The 21,019-nt window shown below is 39.0% G+C and overlaps 1 protein-coding gene across 8 annotated transcripts in view; it reads right to left on the minus strand.

Moving 5' to 3' along the window:
* Positions 1-11,750: 11,750 nt before the first annotated feature.
* Positions 11,751-21,019, minus strand: part of HMCN1 (hemicentin 1) — a 508,510-nt gene continuing 499,241 nt past the window's right edge. For all 8 annotated transcript variants that reach the window (XM_050765519.1, XM_050765493.1, XM_050765511.1 and 5 more), the window contains 3 exons: positions 20,346-20,465; positions 14,637-14,763; positions 11,751-13,175 (listed from right to left, as the gene is read on the minus strand). In XM_050765519.1, coding sequence (XP_050621476.1) covers positions 12,809-13,175; positions 14,637-14,763; positions 20,346-20,465 — 614 coding nt within the window. In that variant the 3' untranslated portion in view covers positions 11,751-12,808. The remainder of the gene's footprint in view (positions 13,176-14,636; positions 14,764-20,345; positions 20,466-21,019) is intronic.

Genomic DNA, 21,019 nt, shown 5'->3' on the forward strand with positions numbered 1-21,019 from the left:
TATGGTCACCTTCACACTTCAGTGGTAATGGTTGGAAGTAAGCAGATGTTTCTCAACAGACTAAGAGAAGTTTCCTTATTCAGGGTATTGGCAAGTGTTAGGTTTTGTAGTCAGATGGACTTGGGTCCAGATCTTAACTCTGCATCTCCTACTAGTGATGACTTTGCAGCAAATTTTCTAATCTCTGAACTTCAGCTTCCCTCTCTGTGAAATACTGGCTTATAATCTTTAGTTTGTGGTGTTGTGCCATGCAATGCTTTTCAAATTACCTGTGGTAACTTTTTTTAAAGTTCCAAGCTGTTTTTTTTTTTTTTTTTAAGTTGTAGTCTATTATAGATGGTTACTTTCATAGAATATAATAGAAACCACTAGAAAAGTAAAATGAAAAAGTTTTGTTACTGGATTCCACAGACATGAGTCTGACTGTAGGTCTAGGAGCAATAAGGGGTAATGGGGACAGTTCCAGGGAGGGTCATCTGGTTTTTGCAACAGACCTCAAGAGAGGCCATTACAGGTTATTTAGGCAAGGAAGACTAAATTCAGAGAAGAGGGAAAGCTTCTGTTGGCAAGGAAAACATATCAAATTTGGAGTCTGAGGTTTCCAGCTTCATCAGAATCTGTTCATGTGTCTCCATCCCAAATTTTAGGGCCACATTTCTTTTTCAGTCCGTGTCCTAACTTTATCATAAGAGGCATCATGAGGTTGGGAATTTAACTTGTGCTGTAATTCAGCCACTCTCAGGAATAGGTGTTTTTTGTTTGTTTGTTTGTTTTTTGTTTTGTTTTGTTTTGTTGTGTGTGCGTGTGTGTTTAGAAACCTTGGCCCTGCGGTTATAAAGTTATGAGATAAAGATTTCTTTTGGGTCACCATTCTACTTCATCTCCCTTTTGTGTTGGAAATAAAGCCCTCAGCTCATTATTTTCTTTCTCCAGTGCACTTAGAAGCAAGCAAGCAACCTTATTGTACTCTCTATTTTCACTAAAATAATCCAGGAGAGGGAACTGAAGCCCATAAACATGGATAGAACCCATGATAGACTGGAACCTGTGCTGGTCTCTGTATGAGTCAGCTCAGCTGCCATCACTAAGTACCAGTGACTGCGCAGCTTATGCAACAGAAATGTATTTTCTCACAGGTCTGGAGGCTGGGAAGCCCAAGTCAAGGTCTGGCAGAGTTTGGTTTCTGGTGAGCACATGTTCTGGCTTGCAGGTGGCTGCCTTTCACTGTGTCATCACATGGTAGGCATAGCGAGAGATCTCTGGTGTCTCTTCTTTTTTTTTTTTTTTTTTTTTGAGATAAGATTTTTTATTCATCCTTGTAGAGCTTAAAGGATTCCAGTGGAAAAGATACCAGTGGAAAAACTTATTCAGTACACGTGAATATTTAATATAGTGTGGTTGAATTAGTTGTTGAAAAGGTCAAAGTTCGATATTTCTAAAAATCAGAGAGAGTCCCCAAAGGCAAAATTCTTATTTCTTTATGGTCATAGTGCATCACTAACCTTGAGCACCCTTGCAAATCTGCAACTTTAGATATTAAAAAGGGAAAGCAACTCTATATGCATACCCTACAGCCAGGTATGTTAATGTGTTGTATTTATTATACAACACAGCTTTTTAATAAACTCCACAGTTGTAAAGATTTCATCTCTGATAATATATTAAGCAGTTTTATAAGCTTCCAGTTCAAAATATAAATACTGTAGTTACACTTAGAACACCGTCTAGTAAAGTCAAACATATTTTAAACATTCTTACATGAAGATGTTTGACCCACAAAAGTCTACTGTAACATATCTGAAAAATTTTTAAGCACCTAAAATTTCTATACCAATAGCACAAACACAGTTGTAATATCAAATTTCTCAGTAGTGAAAGTAATATTTTCCTGAGACATAATCTTGGATAGTGATATTTAAGGAGAAACTTCAATCTGTGGTCATATACATCTTCACAAGAAAATAATTGAACTAACATTGGCTTTTGCAGTAATGTAAATAAAACTCCAGTGATTCCTGAAAGATTTCTTGTAATAAACACGTTGCCATTTGAATAATACATTTCATTAGCAAATTATATTCTAGAAGCAAACTCATCTTATCATATAAGTAATATAATTAAGATATCTTACATGTTATATGTTACTTAACATTTCTTTTTTTTTTTTAATTTATTTATTATTACTATACTTTAAGTTGTAGGGTACCTGTGCATAACATGCAGGTTTGTTACATATGTATACTTGTGCCATGTTGCTGTGCTGCACCCATCAACTCGTCATTTACATCAGGTATAACTCCCAATGCAATCCCCCCTCCCCATGATAGGCCCCGGTGTGTGATGTTCCCCTTCCTGAGTCCCAGTGATCTCATTGTTCAGTTCCCACCTATGAGTGAGAACATGCGGTGTTTGGTTTTCTGTTCTTGTGATAGTTTGCTAAGAATGATGGATTCCAGCTGCATCCAAGTCCCTACAAAGGACACAAACTCATCCTTTTTTATGGCTGCATAGTATTTCATGGTGTATATGTGCCACATTTTCTTAATCCAATCTGTCACTGATGGACATTTGGGTTGATTCCAAGTCTTTGCTATTGTGAATAGTGCCGCAATAAACATACGTGTGCATGTGTCTTTATAGCAGCATAATTTATAATCCTTTGGGTATATACCCAGTAATGGGATGGCTGGGTCATATGGTACATCTAGTTCTAGATCCTTGAGGAATCGCCATACTGTTTTCCATAATGGTTGAACTAGTTTACAATCCCACCAACAGTGTAAAAGTGTTCCTATTTCTCCACATCCTCTCCAGCACCTGTTTTTTCCTGACTTTTTAATGATCGCCATTCTAACTGGTGTGAGATGGTATCTCATTGTGGTTTTGATTTGCATTTCTCTGATGGCCAGTGATGATGAGCATTTTTTCATGTGTCTGTTGGCTGTATGAATGTCTTCTTTTGAGAAATGTCTGTTCATATCCTTTGCCCACTTTTTGATGGGGTTGTTTGTTTTTTTCTTGTAAATTTGTTTGAGTTCTTTGTAGGTTCTGGATATTAGCCCTTTGTCAGATGAGTAGATTGCAAAAATTTTCTCCCATTCTGTAGGTTGCCTGTTCACTCTGATGGTAGTTTCTTTTGCTGTGCAGAAGCTCTTTAGTTTAATGAGATCCCATTTGTCAATTTTGGCTTTTGCTGCCGTTGCTTTTGGTGTTTTAGACATGAAGTCTTTGCCCATGCCTATGTCCTGAATGGTACTACCTAGGTTTTCCTCTAGGATTTTTATGGTATTAGGTCTAACATTTAAGTCTCTAATCCATCTTGAATTAATTTTCGTATAAGGAGTAAGGAAAGGATCCAGTTTCAGCTTTCTACTTATGGCTTGCCAATTTTCCCAGCACCATTTATTAAATAGGGAATCCTTTCCCCATTTCTTGTTTCTCTCAGGTTTGTCAAAGATCAAATGGCTGTAGATGTGTGGTATTATTTCTGAGGACTCTGTTCTGTTCCATTGGTCTATATCTCTGTTTTGGTACCAGTACCATGCTGTTTTGGTTACTGTAGCCTTGTAGTATAGTTTGAAGTCAGGTAGCGTGATGCCTCCAGCTTTGTTCTTTTGACTTAGGATTGTCTTGGAGATGCGGGCTCTTTTTTGGTTCCATATGAACTTTAAAGCAGTTTTTTCCAATTCTGTGAAGAAACTCATTGGTAGCTTGATGGGGATGGCATTGAATCTATAAATTACCTTGGGCAGTATGGCCATTTTCACGATATTGATTCTTCCTATCCATGAGCATGGTATGTTCTTCCATTTGTTTGTGTCTCTTTTATTTCACTGAGCAGTGGTTTGTAGTTCTCCTTGAAGAGGTCCTTTACATCCCTTGTAAGTTGGATTCCTAGGTATTTGATTCTCTTTGAAGCAATTGTGAATGGAAGTTCATTCCTGATTTGGCTCTCTGTTTGTCTGTTACTGGTGTATAAGAATGCTTGTGATTTTTGCACATTAATTTTGTATCCTGAGACTTTGCTGAAGTTGCTTATCAGCTTAAGGAGATTTGGGGCTGAGACAATGGGGTTTTCTAAATATACAATCATGTCATCTGCAAACAGGGACAGTTTGACTTCTTCTTTTCCTAACTGAATACCCTTGATTTCTTTCTCTTGCCTGATTGCCCTAGCCAGAACTTCCAACACTATGTTGAACAGGAGTGGTGAGAGAGGGCATCCCTGTCTTGTGCCAGTTTTCACAGGGAATTTTTCCAGTTTTTGCCCATTCAGTATGATATTGGCTGTGGGTTTGTCATAAATAGCTGTTATTATTTTGAGGTACGTTCCATCAGTACCGAATTTATTGAGTGTTTTTAGCATGAAGGGCTGTTGAATTTTGTCAAAAGCCTTTTCTGCATCTATTGAGATAATCATGTGGTTCTTGTCTTTGGTTCTGTTTATATGCTGGATTATGTTTATTGATTTGCGAATGTTGAACCAGCCTTGCATCCCAGGGATGAAGCCCACTTGATCATGGTGGATAAGCTTTTTGATGTGTTGCTGAATCCGGTTTGCCAGTATTTTATTGAGGATTTTTGCATCAATGTTCATCAGGGATATTGGTCTAAAATTCTCTTTTTTTGTTGTGTCTCTGCCAGGCTTTGGTATCAGGATGATGTTGGCCTCATAAAATGAGTTAGGGAGGATTCCCTCTTTTTCTATTGATTGGAATAGTTTCAGAAGGAATGGTACCAACTCCTCCTTGTACCTCTGGTAGAATTCAGCTGTGAATCCATCTGGTCCTGGACTTTTTTTGGTTGGTAGGCTATTAATTGTTGCCTCAATTTCAGAGCCTGCTATTGGTCTATTCAGGGATTCAACTTCTTCCTGGTTTAGTCTTGGAAGAGTGTAAGTGTCCAGGAAATTATCCATTTCTTCTAGATTTTCCAGTTTATTTGCGTAGAGGTGTTTATAGTATTCTCTGATGGTAGTTTGTATTTCTGTGGGGTCGGTGGTGATATCCCCTTTATCATTTTTAATTGCGTCGATTTGATTCTTCTCTCTTTTCTTCTTTATTAGTCTTGCTAGTGGTCTGTTAATTTTTTTGATCTTTTCAAAAAACCAACTCCTGGATTCATTGATTTTTTGGAGGGTTTTTTGTGTCTCTATCTCCTTCAGTTCTGCTCTGATCTTAGTTATTTCTTGCCTTCTGCTAGCTTTCGAATGTGTTTGCTCTTGCTTCTCTAGTTCTTTTAATTGCGATGTTAGAGTGTCAATTTTAGATCTTTCCTGCTTTCTCTTGTGGGCATTTAGTGCTATAAATTTCCCTCTACACACTGCTTTAAATGTGTCCCACAGATTCTGGTATGTTGTATCTTTGTTCTCATTGGTTTCAAAGAACATCTTTATTTCTGCCTTCATTTCGTTATGTACCCAGTAGTCATTCAGGAACAGGTTGTTCAGTTTCCATGTAGTTGAGTGGTTTTGATTGAGTTTCTTAGTCCTGAGTTCTAGTTTGATTGCACTGTGGTCTGAGAGACAGTTTGTTATAATTTCTGTTCTTGTACATTTGCTGAGGAGTGCTTTACTTCCAATTACGTGGTCAATTTTGGAGTAAGTACGATGTGGTGCTGAGAAGAATGTATATTCTGTTGATTTGGGGTGGAGAGTTCTATAGATGTCTATTAGGTCTGCTTGCTGCAGAGATGAGTTCAATTCCTGGATATCCTTGTTAACTTTCTGTCTCGTTGATCTGTCTAATGTTGACAGTGGAGTGTTGAAGTCTCCCATTATTATTGTATGGGAGTCTAAGTCTCTTTGTAAGTCTCTAAGGACTTGCTTTATGAATCTGGGTGCTCCTGTATTGGGTGCATATATATTTAGGATAGTTAGCTCTTCCTGTTGAATTGATCCCTTTACCATTATGTAATGGCCTTCTTTGTCTCTTTTGATCTTTGATGGTTTAAAGTCTGTTTTATCAGAGACTAGTATTGCAACCCCTGCTTTTTTTGTTCTCCATTTGCTTGGTAAATCTTCCTCCATCCCTTTATTTTGAGCCTATGTATGTCTCTGCATGTGAGATGGGTCTCCTGAATACAGCAGACTGATGGGTCTTGACTCTTTATCCAGTTTGCCAGTCTGTGTCTTTTAATTGGAGCATTTAGTCCATTTACATTTAAGGTTAATATTTTTATGTGTGAACTTGATCCTGCCATTATGATATTAACTGGTTATTTTGCTCGTTAGTTGATGCAGTTTCTTCCTAGCCTCGATGGTCTTTACATTTTGGCATGTTTTTGCAATGGCTGGTACCGGTTGTTCCTTTCCATGTTTAGTGCTTCCTTCAGGGTCTCTTGTAAGGCAGGCCTAGTGGTGACAAAATCTCTAAGCATTTGCTTATCTGTAAAGGATTTTATTTCTCCTTCACTTATGAAACTTAGTTTGGCTGGATATGAAATTCTGGGTTTAAAATTCTTTTCTTTAAGAATGTTGAATATTGGCCCCCACTCTCTTCTGGCTTGTAGAGTTTCTGCTGAGAGATCTGCTGTTAGTCTGATGGGCTTCCCTTTGTGGGTAACCCGACCTTTCTCTCTGGCTGCCCTTAAGATTTTTTCCTTCATTTCAACTTTGGTGAATCTGGCAATTATGTGTCTTGGAGTTGCTCTTCTCGAGGAGTATCTTTGTGGCGTTCTCTGTATTTCCTGGATTTGAATGTTGGCCTGCCCTACTAGGTTGGGGAAGTTCTCCTGGATGATATCCTGAAGAGTGTTTTCCAACTTGGTTCCATTTTCCCCCTCACTTTCAGGCACCCCAATCAGACGTAGATTTGGTCTTTTTACATAATCCCATACTTCTTGCAGGCTTTGTTCATTTCTTTTTCTTCTTTTTTCTTTTGGTTTCTCTTCTCGCTTCATTTCATTCATTTGATCCTCAATCGCAGATACTCTTTCTTCCAGTTGATCGAGTCGGTTACTGAAGCTTGTGCATTTGTCACGTATTTCTCGTGTCATGGTTTTCATCTCTTTCATTTCGTTTAGGACCTTCTCTGCATTAATTACTCTAGCCATCAATTCTTCCACTTTTTTTTCAAGATTTTTAGTTTCTTTGCGCTGGGTACGTAATTCCTCCTTTAGCTCTGAGAAATTTGATGGACTGAAGCCTTCTTCTCTCATCTCGTCAAAGTCATTCTCCGTCCAGCTTTGATCCGTTGCTGGCGATGAGCTGCGCTCCTTTGCCGGGGGAGATGCGCTCTTATTTTTTGAATTTCCAGCTTTTCTGCCCTGCTTTTTCCCCATCTTTGTGGTTTTATCTGCTTCTGGTCTTTGATGATGGTGATGTACTGATGGGGTTTTGGTGTAGGTGTCCTTCCTGTTTGATAGTTTTCCTTCTAACAGTCAGGACCCTCAGCTGTAGGTCTGTTGGAGATTGCTTGAGGTCCACTCCAGACCCTGTTTGCCTGGGTATCAGCAGCAGAGGCTGCAGAAGATAGAATATTTCTGAACAGCGAGTGTACCTGTCTGATTCTTGCTTTGGAAGCTTCCTCTCAGGGTGTACTCCTCCCTGTGAGGTGTGGGGTGTCAGACTGCCCCTAGTGGGGGATGTCTCCCAGTTAGGCTACTCAGGGGTCAGGGACCCACTTGAGCAGGGAGTCTGTCCCTTCTCAGATCTCAACCTCCGTGTTGGGAGATCCACTGCTCTCTTCAAAGCTGTCAGACAGAGTCGTTTGCGTCTGCAGAGGTGTCTGCTGCGTTTGTTTAGTTTACTGTGCCCTGTCCCCAGAGGTGGAGTCTACAGAGACAGGCAGGTTTCCTTGAGCTGCTGTGAGCTCCACCCAGTTCGAGCTTCCCAGCAGCTTTGTTTACCTACTTAAGCCTCAGCAATGGCGGGTGCCCCTCCCCCAGCCTCGCTGCTGCCTTGCCAGTAGATCACAGACTGCTGTGCTAGCAATGAGGGAGGCTCGTGGTTGTGGGACCCTCCCGGCCAGGAGTGGGATATGATCTCCTGGTGTGCCTGTTTGCTTAAAGTGCAGTATTGGGGTGGGAGTTACCCGATTTTCCAGGTGTTGTGTGTCTCAGTTCCCCTGGCTAGGAAAAGGGACTCCCTTTCCCCTTGTGCTTCCCAGGTGAGGCAATGCCTCGCCCTGCTTCAGCTCTCGCTGGTCGGGCTGCAGCAGCTGACCAGCGCCGATCGTCCGGCACTCCCCAGTGAGATGAACCCAGTACCTCAGTTGAAAATGCAGAAATCACCGGTCTTCTGTGTCGCTCGCGCTGGGAGTTGGAGACTGGAGCTGCTCCTATTCGGCCATCTTGCTCCGCCCCCCTCTGGTGTCTCTTCTTATAAGGGCACTAATCCTATCAGATTAAGGTCCCACCCTTATGACCTCATTTAACCTTAGTTACTCCTTAGGCCTTATGTCCAAATGCAGTCACGTTGAGGGTTAGGGCTCCTATGTGTACATCTTGGGGGAGAAAATTCTGTCCATAGCAATCTTTCACCATCTGTAATTTTCCAACTTCAATGATGTAGGTCTCATGCAGGAAAAGCTGGGGTTCTTTGTTACCAGTGTAGACACACATCTAGCTCAAGGGTTGTAAAAGATGAAGATGGATCCAGTGGGAAGTAGAATGGCTGTGGGCCCACCATTGTCCTGAGCCACCAAGAGGAGCTAGCAGATAATGATGGGGTCTGTGACTTGCAACAGTACCTGGTACCTCTGCAGTGACTTTCCAAATGTAAAAGCAATATGGCTGCAGCTTTACTTACACTTTTCAGATCTCATGCTACATGTCTCTTGTGGCCTATGCTCTGAAACTTTCAGAGACAGGAAATGTAGTTCCAGGTTACCTAAGCGGACATAGTAGGGAGAAACTAGATCATCTAACACATTTAGGTCATAAAAGGAAAGAGGAATGGAGAGTTATTGATGGAGTGACGTGATCTGATAGGTGTTTTTAAAAGACCAGTCTTGTAGAAAACAGAGTACAGCAGAGCAGGTGTGGCAGAGGAACTTGGGTAGGAGTGCATCATGTGACAGTGGTGGCCTTGCCTAGGATGGTAGCCCGGGAGATGGAGAGTTCCATTTTGATGGACTGAATGTGTACATTTTAGATGAGAGAGAAGTTAGTGAATCCCAGGGCTTCAGTTGGAGTGATTAGATGAATGGTAGTACAATTAATGTAGTTAGGAAAGACTAGGGTAGGAAAAGGGTTTGAAGGATCATTCAGTAGGCATTCAGGTATTCAGCTGTAAATAGAGACAGTCCAACAAATAATTGTTTAAATAAGTAAGGAGTTTTTAAGACTCAAACGATTGCAAGTCCTGGGGTAGTTATTTCAATGCTGAAGAATGGTTCAACAAAGTCATATATATAAAAGGTTTCAGCCCCCCTCCTCCCTCCCTTCGCCCTCCCTTACGCTTCCCCTCCTCCTCCCTCCCTTCCTCCCTTCCTCCCTTCCTCCCTTTCTCCCTTCCTCCCTTTCTTCCTTCCTTCCTTCTCATCCTCAGGGTGGTTGCCTCATTGTTGCAAGATGCTTGGCAAATCTCTGTCCGCATTCTGAGCATGGAAAGATTGAAAAATGCAGGCCAAACTGGCATGCCATAAAGACTACCCCTTTTAAAGCAATTTCCCAGAAGCGACACCAAGTGATTTCTGCTTACATCTTATTGGACAGACTGGAGTCACATGACCACTGCAACTAGACAGTTGCTAGAGAGCAGGAGATATGTGGTTGCGGTTTGGATCAACCATATGCTGGATGTGTAAGTCTGAGTTACTAGTTAGGGAGCCAAGTGAAAATGTCAGGTAGCCAGCTGGACAAATGGGTCTGTATCTTGGGAGTGTCAATCTTTGGCCTACCTGGCTCACCCAGATGAACTGAAATGTGAAATAAGTTCCGGTAAGTGTGCTGTTATCCTACCCTACAAAGCATGCTGCTGTGTGCACGTGTGTGTTTATGAAGGGAGAGTGGGGCTTGAATATGACTGCAGCCTAACAGCTAAGTCTGCCGCTGGGTTAATGTAAAGAATGAGAACAAGTTTTAGAGATGTGGAAGGCTTGCACATGCTGAGGCCAGCAGCCTGCTACGAAACTGGTCAGAGCCTTGACTGTCATGTGTGCTTGGAGCTCAGATTGGGCTGTTGTGAATGTCAAAAAGATGTATACCCAGTTTGTAGATCAGAGGTAAACTATGACCTTGCAGGCTAAATCCAGCCAGGTTTTGTAAATCAAGCGTTACTGGAGCACATGTTTATGTGCTGTCCATGGCTGCTCTCATGCTAAACAGCAGACTTGAGTAGTAGCAACAGAGACCGCATGGCCTAGAGGGCCTAAAATATTTGCTGTCTGTATCTTTATAGAAAAAGTTTGTTGACTGTTGGTGGAGATCACACTTCTGTTTAGGTTAATATCAGGTTAAGTAATTATACTGTAGGTAGACTTCATCTGCATTGAATGTGTGCGAGTCAAAGATTACCTATTGAAACTCTAGTTTGCTCTCTTAGTTTCCTTCCTTTGGAGACCTTCCCCTTTCTGCTAGTCATCCTATCTAGGGTATCTGTGGAATGTGCAAGCTCAGAGGACTGTCATCGCAATATACAAGATGGAGGCTTGTTCCTCGCAGCTCTGCTAGATGTCATGAAGGAGGGCTTCCTCACTCTGTTGTGTATCCTGAGGGAACTTTCAGGGTTGGTGATTGATTTCATTGCCTACCTTTGCTCAACCACTGGCATGCTTGAGAATTTTCAAGGAAATGTTGTCAAAAGTACTTGGTTAAAGTCAAAGTTCTGACTGGATCTTCTGGCTCCCCAAATAGGAATTTCCAAATCAAATACTGTAGTAACCAGAAGTCTGTTCCTACTAATGACTATGCAGTAGCTCATGTCTGGTCACTGTCCTGTCAGTTTCTATGCTTGTAGAATATTGGACAGAGGAAATGAGCAAAACTAATGTGGTTTAATTTTAGAAAGAAGCTCAATGGTCAGGGTCAGGTGTTGGAGTTGTTTACCAAAGTATTTAGTTATAAAAATGTCCTTTCTAAGGATTTAGGCATGAAGTAGATGTCTTGACTGTATTGCATCAGCATTTCCCCAAGTGTTCAGTGAGATAATGTATGAGGGAAAAAAAGGTTTGGTATTAAATCTGTCAGAAAATGTTGGCTTGAATAAACTCAACCTGTTCACTGCTGAACTTCTAAGTTTCTTTAATTGTTAGTGTTGACAGAAAATCTTTAATAGGAGGACATGTTATGTAGTATTTTTCAAACTTGTTTGATCATAGAACACTTGTGACTAAAAACACCTTTACTAGACTAGTATTCTGTAGAACATTCTTTGGTAAACACTGATTTAGTCAATCACCTGGCTGACAGCTGGACTGTGGAGTGGATATTTTTTCCAGGTTTCTTTGAATAATGTGATTCTAGGTTAAAAATCCTTCAATCATAGCTCACGATTAGGCCTTCACTAGTTTAATATCACAGGAGATGAATTCACTTGAGATAAGATATAGAAAACACTGTTTAGGTAGATGAAAAAACTTATGTAGTGGGAGTCATGACAGGTAAGGTAGGACATGTCACTCACTAGCTGTCTTAAGAAAGTTACTTAAGTTATGTCTGTCCTAGGATCCTGGCCTATAAAATGTGGTAAAATGTAATGCTACCTCTATCTCAAGGGATCTCATGATTGTGTGTCTGTTTATGTGTATGACTTTAAATTTAATCCCTGTTTTAGCTGTAAGGAAACAAATTCTAGGTTCTTCAAAAGGTTATGAAAAAATGTGAAAATTTATTGAGGCTGATTTTAGTGTAATATTGTTTTTTTATAAAATAATTTTATAAAAGAGTCCATCAAGATATTACATAGAAAATGCACACTAAGGTAATATATATATACACTTCATAAAAATAGAATACATCTTGGCAATTGCTTAGTCTATTACCACCATGTACAGTGTATTGACGTTTAACATTTATGTTAATTTGAACATATGAGATTTTTAAGAAACAAACCTGTCCCACTGGTATCTTTAAAAATTGTTTTCATTGACAGGAAAATAAAAAATTCTGGAATGTAAAAGTTATGAAGCTAACTGGATGAAAGTTTATATTAAAATGTTAAAGTTCCATGCCCTGAACAACTGTTGTGAGGGCAAAGCGATTTTTTTAAAAAATTATTTTCATAAGTGGTTCAGCACAAAATCACTGAAAATAATATCCTTGTTCTGAATGTTCAGTCAAGATAAGCACCATTTGGGATCAAACAAGACTTCTAGTAACTGTACTATATTTTTAAAAATGAGTGGTGTTTTTCTCCTTAAAATGAAAATAGGTAAATCCTATTATATTGTATCAATACTTACAAAAATTGCCAGAAGTTATTTTATAAGCTTTGATCAAAATACTTAGTAACTAATTTTATGATTCTAAAAATAGTCAAATGCTCAAAAACTCTATTTGACTCTGAATCAGTTGTTTTTGTTTTTTGTTGTTTGGTTTGGCTTTCAGGAAAATGATCCTAGGTACTACACTACTATAAACCATCACTGATAGGTTCTGTTAGATGTTCAGAGTAATCTTTGGGAAATAACTGCTCCAGTGTAATAAATAAAATAATAAGGGACTTTTCTAGACCATACTTCAAGATATGACCATGGTGGGATCATGAAAACACCTCAGAAGTACCAAGGAAGGCACACAAAACAGAGTGTAGCACCATTTTCAAGTTGCCAAGATTGCAACTGTTCAAGAGACAGTAATCTGGAAGGGGGCTTGATTGTCATGATTAATGCGGTTTAAATATGTGGAATAGGCTTTGGAGAGTTCCTTAGTATGGATAGGCAGACACAGCTATATAAACTATGAATGTGGTCTGATATTCAATGGTCCCGTTGGCACTGTAGGATGAGGCTCGGACCCTCATGCGGTAGGTCTCTGCTTCTCGTAGTGGTCGTGTTGTATACACCACTCCTTTCAGGTTTTCATCCCTCAAAGCAAAAGGAACAGTCTGTTCCTCATCTATCATGAGGAAAGTTGTCCTGGGATGCATCACTCCATCCTGCGTGTAGGCGACAAGCCGGATTAAATCTTGATTGGTGGCTATTCCAAATGGGAGGGAGACGAGTTTGTATTCCAAAGCATATGGACTCAAGGCACATTCCAAATCATTGGGTGGACAGTTCTTGAGGCAGAACCTAAGAACAACAAACATATGAAATACATAGTTATCTGGAAGCAGGAGGTGGCATGATGCAGATGATCGTGATCCATGACAACTTTCAGGCACTGCATGCAGGAGGCAGCCTGGTTGTAAAAAGCGGTAAGACTCAGTCATGTTCTGTGTCACTAACTCAAACCAGACACCAGATGACTAGGAGAAGATGCTGGTGTGAAGTCAAATATCTATCTTGCAGCTCCATTAAAAGCAGAAGTGTCTGAGCCATTGAAGTAAGTATGAATGCCACAAGAGTATTTTCTTTAAAATGAAAAGTCAGTTTTGGAAATAAAAGCATCTGCATATATATTGGAAACATGTACTTCTTAAAGAGGAATACAAACTACTTTTTAATTATATAATATCCTAACACTGTTTGAAAGGTGAAACAAAATATATTGATATTTTATTTTTCTAAAAATAATAAAAGGTCAATTAGGATTTCCGGTGGGGAAGGGGCACTTCTTTTGTAATTGTCGTTCACATTATTGTAGATTAAAAAGCTTTATTTTCTTTTACCAGAGCGCATGTTGACTGCTTTTTGAGTCTGATGACTTTTAAATTGTTTGCCAGAAACCGATGGTAATCGAGGGGGAAAAATGCACAGAGGACCGTTTTATGAAGATAGGATTCTGCAGTCATAGTATTTTTAGAGGCTTTGTTAAGTCTGTATTTTCAATTTTCTCCTTCCTATTCCACATCTCATCAGACCAATCGCAAATAGGTTTTTGGTGGCTTCTGGGCAGTCCACACTTGACTATGCTGCAGTAACTTGGTAAGCATTACCAAGAGGAAAACAAAGTGAGCTCCAGCCAGTATTTGGTTTCAGAAACACCTTCCTATTAGCTGGACCTATCCAAGAGGAACATTATCACTTGTTTTCAATCACCCTGTTAACTTGGTACCTGGACAGAGTACAACATTTCTGGAAGGAAAGAGAGAAAATAGAATGGTAGTTTATTCAGAACGCAGAAAAGCCTGTTTCAGACAGAAGGAAATATAAGCAAGATGATGTATGAATGGGCAGACGACTGACTCATCTTCGCTCATCTCCATTCTCAAGGAGTGGTGAGTCAGTGAAACAACAGAAAAGGTGCCTCATGGTGGGCTCTAAGTCTGCAGAGCCCTTACCACCCTGAGGCAACACAACAGAAACGAAAAACTTGCTGCTGAGGCAGAACCCACCATGTTACATGTTATATGCTGGGAAGACTGCTTCAGGCAACACTGGCAGCCAAGAGTGAGCTTGGGTGGCAGTGGCTGCTGCAGGATGAGCTCATTTCTTGGCCACTCGTTGAAGAGAATACTTACTGTCACCACACATCTTCCTGGAGTTAGTGACTTCCTGTGAGTTACACATGACAAGAGACAGTTTATGTTGGTCAAGGAGTGGGAGGAAGGATTTTCGAAAGCATGTCTGGGATGAGAAGGCAAGACATACCCTGAAACAGGATCCCGTTGGTAGTTGGGCGGACAGGGTGTATCGATGCACTGGTAACTTCCTCTCATGTTGAAGCACATGCGATTGGGCCCACAGTGTACATTCTGCTCCAGACACTCATCGATATCTAGGGACAGTACAGGGAACATGCAGCATCAGCAATGAGGGTGAGAGAGGCCATCAGAGCAGGCACTGTGGATGTGTGACTGGAAGGTGGAGGGCTAGCCTTCTCCTCCCATGAATGAACTTAGTCCTGTCTAAGCTTCTTCAACCACAAAATAGGGATCATGACACCTGGGGGGGTTTTTTCCCAGATTGCCTCGAGCACCTATTTCTTTATGTGAAAGGACATCAAAAAATGAGAGCTATAAAAGTAGATGGGGAGATATTAAGAGCTCTCTGGTGTCTTTTATATTTGGGCAATACCGTGCATTTGAGTTTTATAAAGCAAGTAATGTTTTAAATGCACTATGAACAAGCCAAAAATTTAAAGGACAGTTGTGAATATTTTTTGCAAAGTGAAGAATCTTCTTAAAATGTGAGTAATCCTTGCCTACTGTTTTATTTTATAATGTCAAATTGTTGAGTGGAAAATAGGGTCTGAGATATGAAAGGAGTCAAGTTATAAATTCAGGAGAGATGGTACAGGCTAGTCAGATCTTGAGGAGAGAGACAAACAAAACAGGATCAAATACGTGGCCCAGGCACCACAAAGTAAGCTGATGAAATGGAACAGTTTACCTGGATCTGGACTGTGTTGAGTCTATCCTCTGTTGTTATGCTAGTGGGATGCTCTCCTTAGGGTAATGGTATGGGGAAAATATGCAAATGAAATACTCTTTATTTTGTTGTTTTCTACACTAAGTTGTTAAGTAGAAACATACTTTAAGTGCTTCATGAAAATGAGTGTTTTTGAGCCATGATTCTTAATTTGGGGTTTATTTTTGAGGATCGGGGATCTGTAAATGAAAATGTTTGCGTGTGTGTGTGTGTGTGTGTGAGACAGAGAGATAGAGAATGTGAGATTGATTGATGGATGGATTTTCTGGAAAGAGGGTCTATGGAATACAACACAATTTTTAAGGAATTTAAAGAGCCCAAAGGTAAGAATGGTATTTTAGAGCAGTGGTTTTCATACTGGGGCATCCTCATTCCCTTGGTGATGCACGAATGTTTTCTAGCAGTATGAATGCAGGCGAATATTTCAGGGAATCGATTCCCATATTCTCATTTTCCATAATTCTCCGCTCAGTTTGCCTGAGAACATCTCATGGCCTGGAGGTCTCTATTCCCTTCTCCCTGTTTCCACCCTTCTTCTGATTTACAAAGACAGGTTTCAACTAATCTCAGAGGATAAACAGAGTAAGCATATTGGTAATAAAGACTGATGGTGGCAGGCCTTATTTTATCATGGCTACAAACCAATGGTCTTAGCTCGCTATTTTATTTTATTTTTTGAGATGGAGTCTCACTCTGTTGCCCAGGCTGGAGTGTAGTGGTGCTGTCTCGGTTCACTGCAAGCTCTGCCTCCTGGGCTCAAGTGATTCTCCTGCCTCAGCTTCCTGAGTAGCTGGGACTACAGGCATGCATCACCATGCCTGGCTAACTTTTGTATTTTTAGTAGAGATGGGATTTCACCATGTTGGCCAGGCTGGTCTCGAACCCCTGACCTTAGGTGATCCACCTGCCTCAGCCTCCCATTAGCTTGCTATTTTAAATTAGATTTCGGAAGTGAGTTGGCTGTCATGGGGACACTTACTAACATTTTTGTTTGAACAGAAAAATCACCTTCGACTTTTTCTGACAGTAGATCTGATTAATTTGACAAGAATACAGACTTTCATATATAGTGGCCACCTTTCATTAACCGAGGGAGTTAAACCTGCAGCTCTGAAGTGTTGATGAAAATATATTTAAAGCTTATGCACATTAAGATAACAATCTGTATAACAGTGCCAGAATTCACATCCTTTACAACTATTTAAACTTATAAGAAACTTTAGTGGTTAATTTTTAAAAGTATGAGTAAAGTATAAGGTTTTCAAAGTCTAAGTCAATTGGCTGCATATAGCATTGGTCCTGATATAAAAGAGGGAAAAGTGACAATTAAATGGACTGAATTGGTTCTCCAGAGGTGGGTCCTGAAGGTCAAATGCACTTCTATCATGGAAGCTGTGCTAAGAACAATGGGCATGTGTTACTATGACGTCACTGTACAGTAGTACATAACCTGGTAGTTGGATAATGGTATTTATATTGGGACTTGATACAAAAATAAGCATTTTAGATTTGGCTCCAAATATGTTGTTTTCTAAGGAAAACACAGACAATGTAATTATTTACTGAAAACAATAAGTCTGCACAAAGTAAAAAGATACTGGGTTAGAATGATATGGAGTAAATAACTTTTTAGTTATATGTGCTGACAATGATGTAGTATGCTATTACTAGTAATATACTAGGATTAGTTTTCCTACAGGAATGAAACACAATGTGAAACAACTTTTTATTTCAGTTAAGTCTTGCCTACTGGCTCTGTGAAACAATTTCTAATTATGATTTTATCAGTCAGGAGGGCTTAATCTCCCTGACAAAATGAGATTGTCTCAGTGATGTGAAAAGCCTTCTAGAAAAATGTGAAATTCAATTAGCCTTATCTTCCTTCTCTCATTAAAAAATGTTCTCTTCATATTCATCGTCCACATGAATTTTATCTCATTTTCATCATGAACTCTTGCAGAAACATGAAGCCAGTGGGCTGCAGGGGACCATGATAGTGGTGGTGTGGAGACTAGAAGCTGGATGAACATCAGTGTGCATAATTAGTTGTTATTTAGCAGTTACCTTATGATATATTTTCATTGGGTAAATATGAATCTATAAAGAAATATCAGAATCTAATATAGAAATATACACTTTCTATTAAAAAGCTTTCCTAAGTACTGAGGTGCTGGGCAGGTGGACCTCTTCTGTCTCTGGTCTATTACCCTCTCCTTAGGGTGAAGCACTCTCTCTAGAAATTCACTCACTCTACTCATTTACTCTACTCACTATTCTTAAAAAAAAGACAGAAAAATAAATAGAAATTGTGTTGTCTTCTGTTCATGGATGATGTGATGTCTGGTTTCTATTAAATATAAGAAAATCACGATTGAAATGAAAGTATTTTGTAACATACTGCTACAAGAATCCCAAAATGAGCTGAAAATTTTTATATTAACAGCTTTAGAACATATGAATGTATTTAACCAAGTGCTTCTGAATACTAAAAAAAATAATTTAGGATAAATATACTTGAAACGTCTGTCTTATAGAAAATATAAGTAATTTAGATTCTTGATAAACATACATTGCATTTTTAAAACACGGATGAATAAGAGCACTCATTTTAAATGCAGTGCTCATATGTTTCCAAATTTTTAGAAGTAGATTAGTGGTGCATAAAATTAGCATAAGGATCCTTTAGTTTCTCCTCTCTGCATCTTAGGCAATTCTTGATTGGTCATGCTTTTTTTCATTTTGCAGTCTGGTGACTTTCACTTTTGACTAGAGTTTCCGTCCTTGTTCAATGTCAAATTCACTTTAATTTCCCTTTTATTATTGACATTTGTATCAGTAATTTCTAAATCTTTTAAAAAACCATATGCAAATAAAAAGCAGTCTTTGGTTCCTTATAAATGCCTCAAACACTTTCTAAAACTATAAAAAGAATGCAAGTTATTCTTTAGGGCAAAGAAAAAGGCATAATTGTTTTCTCTCAAGTCTTTTTAAAACCACAAAAATATGTAACCCATTTAAATTGCAAACATTTCAAGTGACACCTGTTTCTGATTTGTCCACGTTATTTTCCACTCTCTGTAGCACAACTGAAAGCTGAAGAATGTTTTGAACTAAGTAAGGGACAAAGGCAATTAAAAAAATGGGCACAATTTAGAAAGGGAGAAAAATTCTTTAATGAGAATAAAATATAACCCTTTAAAATCTGGCTAAGGGGTTTTGCGTTTCAGTGGTTATTCCAAATGCTTCGGTATCTGCCCTGTTGCCTTCCTTGGTGCCTGGAGTACCCCGAGGGGGTGTGGTTTTAGCATGGGCATCGCCACTTCTTCAGGAAGACTCTTGGGTTGAAGAACTGGGAAAAGTGATCACATCTGGATAAAGTGCTCTCACCCCATCCTGCTGCCTCAGTGCAATGCTCCTGGTGCTCACAGCATCCCAGGAGACAAAGGACTATTCTAGACATATAGATCTGAGGTCAAGTCCTACCTCTGCTCTTGATTATTCTAGGACATCAAGGCTCACATAATCACTCTGAGAATTAGTTTCAGAATGGGTACAAATTATCTAATGGGTGTCCATTAGAATGGGTGCAAATTATTGCCCTTGACATATTTATACTGCTGATTAAAATGAAATAACAGTTGCTTTGGAAAAAGATAACAATATGATTAAATAAATTATTCCAGTACTTCAAATCTGAGTAAAATTCTCTGCATGGGGTAGGTTCTTAAAAATGTTTGGTGACTGAAGGCCCAAAGCAAAAGTTATTGCTCAACTTGATGTTTCATCTCCAGCCCACATGACCCAGTTGGGGCTCTCAGGGAGTGTGAATGAGTGAATGGGTGGGGTAGGGTGGTGTGGGGTAAGGTGGCAGTGCTCATGGTAACTAGGGTTAAGCCATTGCCCATACTGGTTTTGCCTCCTGGAACTCATTTTCCATGAGCTGCATCCCAGCAAGTCTTTTGTGAATCCCATAAAGAGAAAAAAATTCAATCGAAATTTGATTGCTGCTGATAAAGCACTCTTTCGGAGCATTTATTTGCTATACTTTACAAAAGGATATAATTTTCCATGACACAAATTAATACAATTCAAAAGCTTATTAAGACCTACATAATACTCCTAGATTTTGTCTACAAAATTCAAGGGTTTCTTAGAAGATTTTTAGGAGCTATACAAGTTCTTATTTCTCCTTAATGTAAGTACATGTTGCAATATAATCAACCTTACCAAATTACAATGCTCCTTTCACATTTTTGTGTAAAAAGGGAACTACTGAGATTGATTTTTTTTTGTCATTGCTACACTTGCCTAAAACTGTTATAGAACCAATAAGCTATATTTTGATTTATTTACATGTCTGTCTCTACTAGCCTGTAAACTCTTAAAGGGAAGACTCTATCTTATTTATCTGTTTAAATCTTGCAATGCTAGCACATAATTGTTCCACATCAATGTAGACTCAATGAATGAATGAATCATTTAATTGACTACCAAACTGATCACTCTAAAAATAAGTTTAATAAGAGGGACCACATATAAAATAATGTCTAACACTGAAGTAAATTTACTGAGTAACCTTCTCATTTTTCACTTCCATTTTAGTGGAATTGTAAAAAAAAAAAAAGTTTGAAGAGATCTATTCCCATTAAGGCTTAACAAATATATAATATGAACTGGCTTAGGCATTTTTGCTCCTTCTAGTAAGACCGTTCCAAAAAATGTTTCTCAACTATTTTCTTTGCTTACTTCCTCTCCCATTGCTTCTCCTGCTTGCAAAAGCAATGTTTGAACATAATTCTGACCCATGGGAATGGGCAAGAAGGGGAAGCCACTAGGAGAATGATTATTCAAAAAAAAAAAAAAAACTTCTCACACTCTCTGTTGGTTTTTAGTCAAGTTGCAACAATAAACATCCCAATGTTTTCTCACCTTGGCATGTCTTTCCATTGAGTGTGAGTTGATAGCCAGGTGGGCAGATGCATTGATAACTTCCAAAGGTATTCTTACACTCATGCTGGCAGGCATCTGTATTTTCACATTCATCAATATCTGTTCAGGAAGACGACAGAGTTATCACCACACAAGAAAAAAGCAGACATTGTGACAGAGCCAACTCTCATCAAGTTGTTGATATACATTAGAAAAACTTCTTGGTGATTTTATACTCGTGTGTTAAAAAATGCTCAGAGCTATTTTCTATCAAGTTTTTTTATGTTATAAAAATATTGAATATAGTACTATATACACATTACCATATTACAAAATATGGACATTTCTTCTATGTATAAGCATATATATGCTGAAGTCCCAACCTGATCAATTTTTGTATTAAGAGAGACATGACAGAGGAAACAAATGTGGACAGGATCCTAAACCACCAAAATATGAAACTCTTTAAGGAACAGTAGAAATTTCCTAAAATATAATGTTCCTATTGAGATTAATTGCAAAAAGGAGTATTTGTTTTTACTGTATTCAAATTTTGGCTCTCTTTCTCTCTCGCAGCAGGCCTACCCATGCATAGCTTTCCCATACATAGATATCATATGGAAATGTTTTTCGTTTTTGTGACAAAAAATATTCCTCACATTTTTTACACAATT

Source organism: Macaca thibetana, chromosome 1 (assembly GCF_024542745.1).
Source record: "Macaca thibetana thibetana isolate TM-01 chromosome 1, ASM2454274v1, whole genome shotgun sequence".
Lineage (NCBI taxonomy): Eukaryota > Metazoa > Chordata > Mammalia > Primates > Cercopithecidae > Macaca > Macaca thibetana.